Below are 12,556 nucleotides of genomic sequence, written 5' to 3' on the forward strand. Positions count from 1 at the left end.
TAAGCTTTAAAATGTCTTACCTATAGAAAACATTTACGTTATCTTTTTCCTTGTGATTATTTATCTGATAGAGCCATTAAATATTTCAAGTCTCCAAAGCAAAATAATTAACGATACATATAGAATTTGGGGGCAGGGGGAGGGGTACTGGGAATTGAACTCAGGGCACTCGACCACTAAGCCACATCCCCAGCCCTATTTTATATTTTATTTAGAGACAGGGTCTCACTGAATTACTTAGTGCCTAGCTTTTGCTGAGTCTGGCTTTGAACTCGAGATCCTCCTGCCTCAGCCTCCTGAGCAGCTGAGATTACAGGTATGCACCACCGCACCTGGCTTAGAATTTTTACTTATAGTCTCCAAGTTCCCACTGGGTTCAATATAAGAAAAAAGCAAATCTTTCTCCAGATTGAGTCACATAGAAGCACTCAATAACATTTGCTAAGTACACAGCCTTGCACATAGTAGGTATACGATAAATGTTGGCTAAATTAAACACACACACACACACACACAAAAAAAATGGACCTTACAGAGCACCTTCATTTTCAGAAAGGGAAATAAATGCCCACAAAAAGGGACCATACAGATTTGTACACTTCCTTGGAAACATACTCTTCCAACTAAGGGCTATTAAAAGATGACAGAGCCTGATGGTTTCTAAGCCATAATCATGAAATAAAAGTGGTTGCTATGGTTGTTGGATGTCTTTAGGGAGAAAAGATGTTAGATGCTTTTTCATTCATCTCTGTATCCCCCAGAGCACCAACTCCAGGGCTTATTTATAATGGATACTCAGGAAGTATTTGATAAGGGGATGAATGAATTAATGGATATCTATATGCACAAAAGGATGGCAGATTAAGAGCCAAATGTGAAACTCTGAACAACAGCTTGTGTCTGTCAGCCTTGGGAGAGTTCATGTGTTCTTTGCTTTTCCAGGAGCATATACAATGCGGCTGTTTGGTACTATCACCACTGCCAGGATAGGATGCCTATTGTTATGGTGACAGAAGATGAAGAGGCGATTCAGCAGTATGGAAGTGAAACAGAAGGAGTATTCGTGATTTCTTTCAAGGTATTTGTGGTTGTGTGTGTGTGTGTGTGCATCCTAAGTTATACCCTCATAAGGCTCTAGATCCCTTTGGCAGCACAGCCAGGCATGATAGTGCAGGCCTGTAATCCCAGCAATTTGGGAGGCTGGGGTAGGAGGATCGAAAGTTTGAGGCCAACTTGGGCAATTTAGTGAGACCCTGTCAATAGAGAGAGAGATGAATAGAATGAGCGAGCTTAGTGGTAGAGTGCCCCTGGATTCAGTCCCTATACACAAAAAAAAAAAAATGTCCATATCTTTATTATTCTCCAACTAGTTAACCTTGACTTTAGCAAATGTGGACAAACTATGTGTCTATAAGGCACACAGATCCAAGACCAGCCTAATAAGCCCTTGCTGATAGTAGACTAATTTTGTTTTGTTTTGTTTTGTGGGAGGAGGATGTTTAGTGCTGGGGATTGAACCAAGGGCCTCATGCATGGCAAGCACACACTGTACCACTGAGCTATGCCCCAGTCTCTAATGTTTATACAATAATAGCTATTATGACAATAGGTTGAATAAGATTGCCACAATTCTCTTATTTTTGACCAAAAAACTGGCAGTTTTATAGTCCCTCCTAATACTCAACATGCATCTATGCCAAGCCTAAGTGTGTTATTTAAATGGAATGATACACACCAATGTGTATTAGTTCATTTAATTCTTGCCCAAATCTTCTGCAGTGGGTGTTATTATCCCATCTTATTGGTAAAGAAACTGAAGCACAAAAAGGCTAAGTGACTTGCCAGGGTCACAAAATAGAGAATGGTAGAGCCAGAAGGTGTCCAGGAAGTCTGACTCCAGAGCTCCTAATCACCATTCAGACCTGACTCCCAGATTATTTTCCTGAATACACACACAAAACACAAACTATTTTAAGGCAGTTTTATTTTCCAGCTATTCCTCATTCTTCCCACTTAGGAGTGTTCCTGGGAGTTCATATGGACAAGTGAAGGGGGCTGAGATAGGATATAATTTATGTGAAGGCTGTCAGATCAGCGTGGTGGAGATCATAACAGGAGTGGCATTATCAGTGCCAGTTTCTTCAGGCTGTCATGGCAATACAGTTCTTCCTATCTCTTAAGCACCTTTTGAGAAAACAGGAGGACTGTTAATCTCTCAATAGATGACTGGTCTCCCCTCTCGGCCCAGTTGGTCAATCAGCTTCTACTGGTTGATTTCATTTTATGATTTAGAAACTAGAATGAGGTTCTCCATTACCCCTGTCGGTTTATAGAAAGACTAGTTGGATTTTGAATTGTAGATTCTATAAGGATTCCCATGTGCATGTATTGCTAAAGATTTGCCAATAGAATTTTTTTTAGCCCTGCTATAAAAAAGTGTTTTGGCATGCCAGAGAATTCTAGGGGCACTAGATATTAATGGCAGTGTCACTTGTTTCTTCTGTTGTAATATATCATATCTTGTTCCTGCAGAGGACAGTTGACTAAAATTACATTTTTCTATTTTTTGTGAAAATTACTTTTCTTTGTAGTTCAGTAGGATAGGACAGTTTTATTTTGTATAGCTTTTCTCAAGTATGCTGTGTGACCAAGGGCCTCATAGAGGTGAATGATGGTAGAAAAAGAGAGAGATTGTGAAGTTCAGATGAGAGGGAAGTCCAGAATTTTCTTTGGGGACTTGAAGTTAGATGGAAAAGAGACAATATGATAAATACCACTTGAAGAGGTGGTTCACAATGACAAAAGTTTGGTGTTGTTAGTGATAAGTGACTATGGAATTAGGATACTAATATTAGCATTAGCACAGTTTGTTTGAAAGGACCCTGAAGTTAATGAGCAAAATGCTAGAGTTGACAATCAGGATTTTTTTTTTTAATTTGAGAAAAGAGAATATGCCAGACTCTACCTTAGAATTAAAATTGAGTTAAAATCACAAATAAAAAAGTAAGAATACCTACACAGGAGACTTTCCTGTCCATACAGACTACTGTCTGTAACAGTGCAATATATGGAAAGTCAGGCTACCTGAGTGTGAGTGTGTGTGTGTGTGTGTGTTTTAGGTGGGTGGGTGGTTAGGGCATTGGACAGAGAAGTTTAAAAATACAGAAAATCTAAGTAAGAGGTAGAAATGCACCATGGTGGAATTCTTGGCAAGGCTTCAGGAAATAGAATAAAATAAGCCAGTAACTTGAGGCTCAGGAACAGCATTCCCTAGGCAAGATTTTTCAGTAGTACTATAATTAAAAATTATTATCTTCTGACCATGTTTCTCTGTCCCTTTATTAAATGCAGAATTACCTGGACAACTTTTGGCCAGACTTAAAAGCCGCCCATGAGCTTTATGATTCTATCCTTCAGTCTCGACAGGAGAGAGAGAATGAGAGTCAGGAGAGCCATGGCAAAGAGTACCCAGAACATCTTCCCTTGGAAGTGTTAGAAGCTGGGATCAAATCTGGACGCTATATCCAGGTGAGGATGGTAAAAAAGAATCACTGTCAGAGTATGGCATGGTGGCACACAGCTGTAATCCCAGGTCCTCGGGAGGCTGAGGCAGGAGGATTAATGTGTGGTAGGCCTTGAGTTCAGTCCCTAGTATTGCGAAAATAAAGAATGAATGTCAGGACCCATCCTTTTTTTTCTTCGTCTCCTGTCGCAGGCCTCTAAGTTGAAAGGCTATACACAGAAATAAGCCTGGGCTGTTGAAATTTAAGGTGACTGGGGCGACATTCTGCCTACAGCCCTAGGCTATCCAATTTGAAGCTGCTTTATTATGATGTTGTTAGTTGTGCTACATGTAGAGCAACATACAAATGGAGTGTGGGAGTAGACTTGTAAATACCTCCTGTTACTAGGGAAGAAATATTTTTGAATCAAGGTGTGCAAGTTTAACAACATTATAAAATCTTTGAAATTTAGCTTCTTCACTCCTGTACATTTTCCCATTCCTTTCTAGGACCTCTTTGACCTCTTTTTTTTTCAAGGACCCCCTGGACCTAGAACCCAGGTGCTGCGAGGGTCTTGGGAAGGAATCAAATTATTCAGTTTTCAACAACTATATACTTATATAGCTGTGTGCAGTCTTTTTTTTTTTTAACTTTTTATTCATTTTTTTTTTTAGTTGTATGGACACAATACCTTTCATTTTATTTATTTATTTATTTATTTTTGTGTGGTGCTGAGAATTGAACCCAGCGTCTTGCGCGTGCTAGGCAAGCGCTCTACCGCTAAGGTATAACCCCAGCCCCTGTGCAGTCTTTTTTTTTTTTTTTTTTTAAGAGAGAGAGGGGGAGAGAATTTTAATATTTATTTTTTAGTTTCTGCGGACACAACATCTTTGTTTGTATGTGGTGCTGAGGATTGAACCAAGCTGCACGCATGCGCTACGGCTTGAGCCACACCCCCAGCCCCCCTGTGCAGTCTTATCACATGCATAGATCTGTGTGCATCCACCACCACAATCAAGTCACAGAACTGTTCTATAATAGATTTTACACTTCTAACAAGCAACTCAGAAGATTTTTCAATTTTTAATTTGTTCTACTTAGTCGTACATGACAGCAGAATGCATTTCAATTCATTGTACACAAATGGAGTGCAATATTTCAATTCTCTGATTGTATATGGTGTAGAGATGCACCATTCGTGCAATCCTACGTGTACCTAAGGTAATGATGTCCATCTCATTCCACCATCTTTCCTACCCTCATAACCCCTCCCCACCTTCCACTTTGCTCAATCCAAAATTCCTCCATTTTTCCCATGCCCTTCTCCATCATAGATCAGCATCCACTAATCAAGGAAAGCATTCAGCCTCAGAAGATTTTTATGCTAGCAAAGTTTGGGAATGCCACACTAAAGTTCCTGCTGACAGTATGAATATGAGTGTGTCTAGCACTTGGTATAGTCAGTATTTCAAAGTGATTGTATTTGCTATCAAGAAAAGAAACCTTAGTATAATTCCTAAAGAAAAGAATCATAAACCTATAGGAATATATTGAGGATATCTTTTGTAATTTTTTTTAAACCTGGACCTTTTGGAAGAGAAAAGTAGAGGTAAGGGAACCGGGGATGGGGGGGAAAAGAAGGGGAGGGTAAATACTGGGGATTGAAGTACAACAGATCATTTTCCACGCTTTTATAATTATGTCATAACTAAAAAGAACCAATACAAATATTGTTACAAAATACAAACAACAACAAAAACAAAACAAAACAAAACAAAAAACCCTGGACCTTTTGGGAGATAAACCTGGGAGAAAAGAAAAATTTTCACACTGATTTTTTATTATGATTTTAGGGGATTCTGAATGTCAATAAACACAGAGCACAAATAGAAGCTTTTGTTCGACTTCAAGGAGCCAGCAGTAAAGATTCAGGTTTAGTATAAATCTTATATAAATTTCCATACTACTTTTTTATTCTGATATTACACAGTGAAGAAAGCAGAGTTGAAATTTCATTGTCATATCATACATCCCCATGTACACTGGGTTTCTGGAATTTGGGCTTTCTTCTCCCTAGCTTTTTGTCTATTATTGCTGGTTTTATTTCATCTTATCTTGCTTTTTAAAGATTAAAATATTTTCAATTAACACTTAGTAATTGCATGTATTTACAGAGTTCAGTGTGATATTTTTTTTTTCAGTGTGATATTTCAATACATTGTATACAATGTGTAACAATCAAATAAGGGTAATTGTTATATCCATCACTTCAAACATTTACAATTTCTTTGTGTTTGGAACATTCAAAATTCTGCCAGCTGTTTTAAAACATAGAATTTATGGTTATTAACCATAATTACCTTATCGCACTACAGAACATTAGAAGTTATTCCTCCTATCTTTGTACCCCTTATTTCTGGTTTTATTGTAATAAACTAAAACAAAGAAGCAAAGTAACTTGCTCAGAGCTACACACCTGGTCATTGGTAGAGCTTAACTTAGAATGAAGGCAGTTTGTGACTCAGACATTCCTTTGTCTTCCTCAATGTACTATATTGTCTCATTGAATCATTTCTAAAAAGTAATCAAAATGAAAAAGTGTGAAAATAAATTGTACCATATGGTTAATTTTGTGATCCCAGAGTGGAAAAACAAAACCAAACCCTGAGCTTCCAAGGAGTGGGGCTGGGTGGAAGCAGACTGAGAAGCAATGGCTTTCTGAGGGCTTCTCTTTGTCAGAGTGGCAGTTCTGCAGTTATATGTAGTTCATCAACCCGCTGACCGTGGCCCCCTTGGTTGTGCAGATTCTGAAGGTATCACACATAATTCCAGTGTAGGCCCACATGCAAGGAACTAATACCTACCTTGAAAGGTAATAAGAAGAATTTTTTAAAAGGTGATCAAGTAGTCTGTATGAAAGCACACTGTACAGTATGACTTGGTGGCAGCATTTCTTCACTCTTAACCTCCAAAAAGAAGTTTAACTTCACCTTAGAAAGGAAGTTTTTATTTTCAGGAATGCTGATTAGACTTCAAATATATTGAAATGATTTCCGATGTTTGTGTGTGCTACCTAGGTTTAATTAGTGACATCCTAATCCACGGCATGAAGGCTCGGAACCGCTCCATTCATGGAGATGTGGTGGTTGTGGAACTGCTCCCTAAAAATGAATGGAAAGGAAGAATTGCTGCCCTGTGTGAGAATGACAGCGATGACAAGGCCTTGGGCGAGTCCCCAAGTGAGCCCATGCCTACAGGTGAGCCTGCTTGGAAAGTCACTCCAGCATTCATTTTTCTTGTGGAATTATTTTCTTTTGCCTAGCACTCCAGAAATACTGTTTGCTCTCTATTTATATATATTAACAGGACTGGGGATGTGGCTCAAGCGGTAGCGCGCTCGCCTTGCATGCATGCAGCCTGGGTTCCATCCTCAGCACCACATACAAACAAAGATGTTGTGTCCACCGAAAACTAAAAAATAAATATTAAAAATTCTCTCTCGGGCTGGAGATGTGGCTCAGCGGTAGCGCGCTCGCCTGGCATGCGTGCGGCCCGGGTTCGATCCTCAGCACCACATACCAACAAAGATGTTGTGTCCGCCGAGAACTAAAAAATAAATATTAAAAAAAAAAAAAAAAAAAAAAAAAATTCTCTCTCTCTGTGTATCTCTCTCTCACACCTCTCTCTAATATATATATAAATAAACAAAAACTATACATAGTCATCATGTGTAATATCCTCTTTTTATACATGTATGCATTATGGAAGGGCTACATTGAGCTAGTTAACATGAATTATTTCACATAATTGTTTTTATAGTGAGGAGCCTTAAAATCTATTGATCTTCAAGACTACAGTACATTGTTAACCATAGTCAGCATGTTGTACAATAACACTTGGAATATGAGACAGTCTCTTTGCTGCACATGTTGGCATATGCCAGAAATCCCAGTGACTTGCAAGGTTAAGGCATGAAAATCACAAGTTGGAGGCCAGTCTAATTATCTTAGTGAGACCCTCAAGAACTTAGTCTCTGTCTCAAAATTGGGGAAGCATGGTAATAAAGTACCCCTTGGTTTGGTGCTAGGGATTGAACCTTGAGCATGCTAAGTGCATGGTCTACCACTGAGCTGAACCTGCATCCCCTCATGTATTTTAATCTTATCTGTAGCCAAATATGCTATGTCACTCATTTTAAAACAAAAACCCTCTCTGGGTCCCACATCCCTACCATCTGTCGCCCTCTTTTCTGCATCAGTTTATGATGAAACTCAATAAAAACTCAAAAATAAAAAAAACTCCCCTCCTCTAAAACTGCTCTTGTCCAGATCACCAGTGATCTTGAGTTGCTAAACACTGGTCAGTTCCCATTCCTCAGCCTGTCAGTGGTATTTGACTGATCGGTCATTGCTTCTCCCTTTGGAGACTGGGAGCCCAGGCTTGATCAGCTCTGGTAAGGAGACAGCCCATGGTGGTCCTTCTTTCTTTTGCTGGTTTTCCATGGTGTCATCCTCTTGGGCATACAGCTGCTCTGCTCTGGACCTGTTATTCTCTGCACTCTTCCACAGAGACTTCATTCAGTGTTTGACTTTCTATCTGCAATCCAAACCCTTTCTCACCCTCCAACTTCATTTAATCAGTCACCTCTTGGGCATCATCCCTTGAAGACTTAACACACTCAATAACAGATGTCTGACCTCTACCCTGAGGCCTGCTCTTCCCCAAATGCTCCCCATCTCAGTAAAAGGCAAATTGACTATTAAGAGTCGGTCATCCCAAACATCTTGGGATTTTCCTTAAATTTTCTTCATATGTCAGCATATCTGGTCAACTTTAACATCTGACCTGAATCCAGCCATTTCCCACACTTCTTATCACACCTCTCTGTGCATGGTCCACAGGCACCCTTCACACAGTTATCGCATCAGACTCCTCACTAGCCTCTCTGCCCCTACTCTTACTCTCAGTGAGACTTTAAAAAATGAGTTGGGTCCTGCCATGTCTTTACTCAAAATGTTCCAAGGGCTACCACCTATTCCTTTTCTTTTCTTTCTTTTTTTTTTTTAAAGAGAGAGAGAGAGAGAGAATTTTTTTAATATTTATTTTTCAGTTTTCGGTGGACACAACATCTTTATTTTTATGTGATGCTGAGGATCAAACCCAAACCCTGCGCATGCCAGGCAAGTGCCTTACCGCTTGAGCCACATCCCCAGCCCAATAACTCCTATTTCTTTAAAAGTAAAATTCAAAGTCTTTATCATGGCCTATATAGTACCCCCAGCTTGGGCTGCTCTATTATTCTTTTCTTCTCCAGCCACATTGACATGACTTGATCTTCCTTGACTTGGACAAGCTTTCCCCAAATGATTTCATATCTGTTTTCCTCACTTTCTTTCAAATCTCTGCTCAAATGTCCCTTTATTTAAAATAGCTGCCAATTCTGACCCTTTATCCTTATCGATCATCTTACCCCATTTAGTGCCTTTCTTAGTAATTATCACTACCTCATATGTATTTCTTTATTTCTATTTTGTGGTCCTGGGGATTGAACCTTGAACCCAGGAGCACTCTACCGCCAAACTACACCTCCAACCTATTTTTTTTTTAAAAAGAGAGAGAATTTTTAATATTTATTTTTCAGTTTTCGGTGGACACAACATCTTTGTTTATATGTGGTGCTGAGGATCGAACCCGGGCCGCACGCATGCCAGGCGAGCACGCTACCACTTGAGCCATATCCCCAGCCCACCTCCAACCCTTTTACTGTATATTTTGAGACAGGGTCTTAAGTTGCTGAGGCTGGCCTCAAAATTGCAATCCTTCTCCTTCAGCCTCCTGCATTGCCAGGATTACAAGTGTGTACCATTGTGCCAGACTGACATATTTTATTTTTGTCTGTTTCCCACTCAAACTGATTACATATAAACTCCATGAATTCAGGGACTTTGTTTTGATTTTGCTATATTTTCTGTATCTACAACAGGCCCTCATATTAGGAAGGGGCTTAATAATATTTATGAAAGAAAAGCACTTTTAACAATTACATCTGTCTTTTTCTTGGCTTCAATAAGTGCTGATTAAAAGTGCTATGTATCAGACTTATGATTTGTATATATTTTTTTGTGAATAATGGGCCAAGCAAGCCTCACTGGTGAAAGAATGAAAGATGACAGTGAAAACCCAAAGAAGAGGGCATGGTTTAAGAGTGAAAATCATTTGAGGGCTGGGGATGTGGCTCAAGTGGTAGCGCGCTCACCTGGCATGCGTGCAGCCCGGGTTAGATCCTCAGCACCACATACCAACAAAGATGTTGTGTCCGCCAAAAACTAAAAAATAAATATTAAAAAAAAAAAAAAGAGTGAGTGGTAACTAGCAGTCTCTGTCCCAGTCTCAATCTCCTATATCTCACCCTTAGCCTTTAAAAAAAAAAAAAGAGTGAAAATCATTTGACTCTTATTGGGTTCAGTATTCCAGAACCTAAGATTGATAAAGAACTAGCAAAAGAGAAAATGGCACCAATGGATTCTAAATGTCACATCAAGTCCGAAAGAAAAAAGGGGCATGATGATCACATATAAAAAATTATTTATCTTAAAAAATATCTTTAAAATGCTCAGAAGGCAAATCTTTAAACACCTCTTGTGTAGATGTGCTTGAAAAAATGGGACTTTGCATTCTTGTTTGCTTCTTTACTGCTGAGCTGCTCACAGTCCAGGTAAAAGACATCTTACTAATTCATTGCTTTGTTCTGTTTTGTCCTCCCAAGGTCGAGTGGTGGGCATTCTTCAGAAGAACTGGCGGGATTATGTGGTGACATTTCCATCCAAAGAAGAGGTCCAATCTCAGGGCAAAAATGCTCAGAAAATCCTAGTTACACCTTGGGATTACAGAATCCCCAAAATTCGAATTAGTACCCAGCAAGCGGAAGCCCTCCAGGTAGCCAACACTGTACCTCTACTGTTCTCCTTCTGTCTTTACCAGCTTCTGAGCAGTACCAGGAAGCGTTATTAATTCCTTTGCATAAGAGAAAATAAATTATTGATGGATTCTGGCACTCTAAGATACCTTTTTTTTAAAAGTTCTAAATATATAAGAACCATCTATTAAGTAGTCCGTGGTTAATAAATGAAGGCCAGAGAGAAATCGTCCTAGAAAGAGCTGTGTAGGACAACCTGAACGAACATACATTATCCAGCTGTCCAACCCAGAAACTTTCAATAGATACACTTTGCCAACACTAACAAGCTTTCTTCCAGCAAGAGATATAGAAATACAATCACTCTGCCCTGTAGGGATGATGTAGTGGTACTTCACAGAATCGATTATCCATAAAGGAAAATAGCACTGGAGAGAAGACATAAACAAGAAAGTTAGAAATTAAACTTTTCTTGTGGCAAAGAGTGTGAGCATTGCCCAATTTAATTCACCTGATGTTTTGCAGTTTATGAGACACTAAGGCAGAATGTCCCCAGTCTGTAACCTGGACATTGTATCTTTACATCTTATAGTTTTTTGCAGACTCTCAGAGGTCAATAGCAACTACACACATTCCATTTCCATAGTTTCCTGGACTTGTTGGGTAGTGACATTCCAATTTACACTGATATCTTCCCAAGATCATCTTAAGACTTCAAAGAAATTAGAAGCCAGATGCAGTGGCACATGCCTGTAATCCCAGAAGTTCAGGAGGCTGAGACAGGAGGGTTGCAAGTGCAAAGCCAGCCTTAACAATTTAGTGAGGCCCTAAGCAATTCAGTGAGACCTTGTCTAAAAATAAAATATAAAAAAGGGCTGGGGATGGGGCTCAGTGGTTAAACGCCCCTGCGTTCAATTCCTGCTACAAAAGAAAAAGAAAAAAAAGAAAAGAAAAAGAAATTAGAAAGTAATTCCCAAACACTTAAAATTGAGACTGCCGTTTTAAAACTTAATTTAGACCATGCATAATTAGGTTTATCCCTGTGTTGCAAGTATTAACTAAAATGTATTACAACTGCTTTTCTTTAACAAACTAAAATTTCCAGTCCACTTATTTGATGTAGAGAGGTAATGCCTCCCTTCAAAGCAATGAGCCAAGCATTTGCAATGCCATCTGGCAATTCAGTAAAACAGGAAGAATAAAAATAAATAAAATAAACCACCACACACCAGTATTGCAAATTTGCCCCTTTCTTTGGAACTGAGTGCTGTTTATCTCTTGTTTGCTTGATGTTTCTAATTGAACCACTTAACTCCTAGTGCTTGGCTCATGTTTTATTTTTTCCTTTGTGCAGGACTTCAGGGTGGTTGTGCGCATCGATTCCTGGGAGTCAACATCTGTGTATCCAAATGGGCATTTTGTGCGTGTTTTAGGAAGAATCGGTGATCTGGAAGGGGAGATTGCAACCATCCTGGTGGAAAACAGTATTTCAGTTGTCCCTTTCTCAGAAGCTCAGGTCAGATTTCCCAGAGGCCTTTGATCTAGTAGCACACATTTTCGTTTTGCTTTTGTTGTTGTTTCATCATTAAGAAAAATCTTTATGCTATGTAACAACCCACTGTCTAAAGCCACAGAGTAATGAAAAAAATCTCACTCCACTTTATTTCATATTTGAACCAGACTGAAGTCTGCTTCAAATGTAAAATTTGTTTCCTAGAGCCTCATAGTTCTAAAATTTTTACATTTTCCAACTGTGCTTAAAAATGACATGTCAATGTCCTGCAGTCAGTATACATCCATCCTCAACAACTGTAAATGTACTTGGTTATAGACCCATTGGACTCTACTCCTCTTTAGAGTTGTTCAACCAGAGTCTTCATAAAACTACGGGGAACAGATTCCTCTGATCAATACATCTCCAGCCCATGGGTCAAAAAAATCATGCTCGGGCTGGGGATGTGGCTCAAGCGGTAGCGCGCTCGCCTGGCATGCGTGCGACCCGGGTTCGATCCTCAGCACCACATACCAACAAAGATGTTGTGTCCGCCGAGAACTAAAAAATAAATATTAAAAAAAAAAAAAAGATCAAACCATGTCTGGAGACATGGTTTAAAAAAAAAAAAATCATGCTCATTAT

At 39.2% G+C, this 12,556-nt stretch overlaps 2 protein-coding genes across 5 annotated transcripts in view; one reads left to right on the forward strand and one right to left on the reverse strand.

Moving 5' to 3' along the window:
- Positions 1-12,556, forward strand: part of Dis3l (DIS3 like exosome 3'-5' exoribonuclease) — a 39,121-nt gene that overhangs the window by 15,762 nt on the left and 10,803 nt on the right. For 3 of the 4 annotated variants that reach the window (XM_077799477.1, XM_077799475.1, XM_077799476.1), the window contains exons 4-9: positions 943-1,078; positions 3,352-3,528; positions 5,357-5,435; positions 6,581-6,760; positions 10,270-10,439; positions 11,774-11,935. In XM_077799477.1, coding sequence (XP_077655603.1) covers positions 943-1,078; positions 3,352-3,528; positions 5,357-5,435; positions 6,581-6,760; positions 10,270-10,439; positions 11,774-11,935 — 904 coding nt within the window. Of the gene's footprint in view, positions 1-942; positions 1,079-3,351; positions 3,529-5,356; positions 5,436-6,580; positions 6,761-10,269; positions 10,440-11,773; positions 11,936-12,556 lie in introns of those variants that run through there. The other variant, XM_077799478.1, reaches the window with a different exon arrangement.
- Positions 1-12,556, reverse strand: part of Tipin (TIMELESS interacting protein) — a 41,650-nt gene that overhangs the window by 1,267 nt on the left and 27,827 nt on the right. The window lies entirely within an intron of this gene.

Source organism: Urocitellus parryii, chromosome 6 (genome assembly GCF_045843805.1).
Source record: "Urocitellus parryii isolate mUroPar1 chromosome 6, mUroPar1.hap1, whole genome shotgun sequence".
Classification (NCBI taxonomy): domain Eukaryota; kingdom Metazoa; phylum Chordata; class Mammalia; order Rodentia; family Sciuridae; genus Urocitellus; species Urocitellus parryii.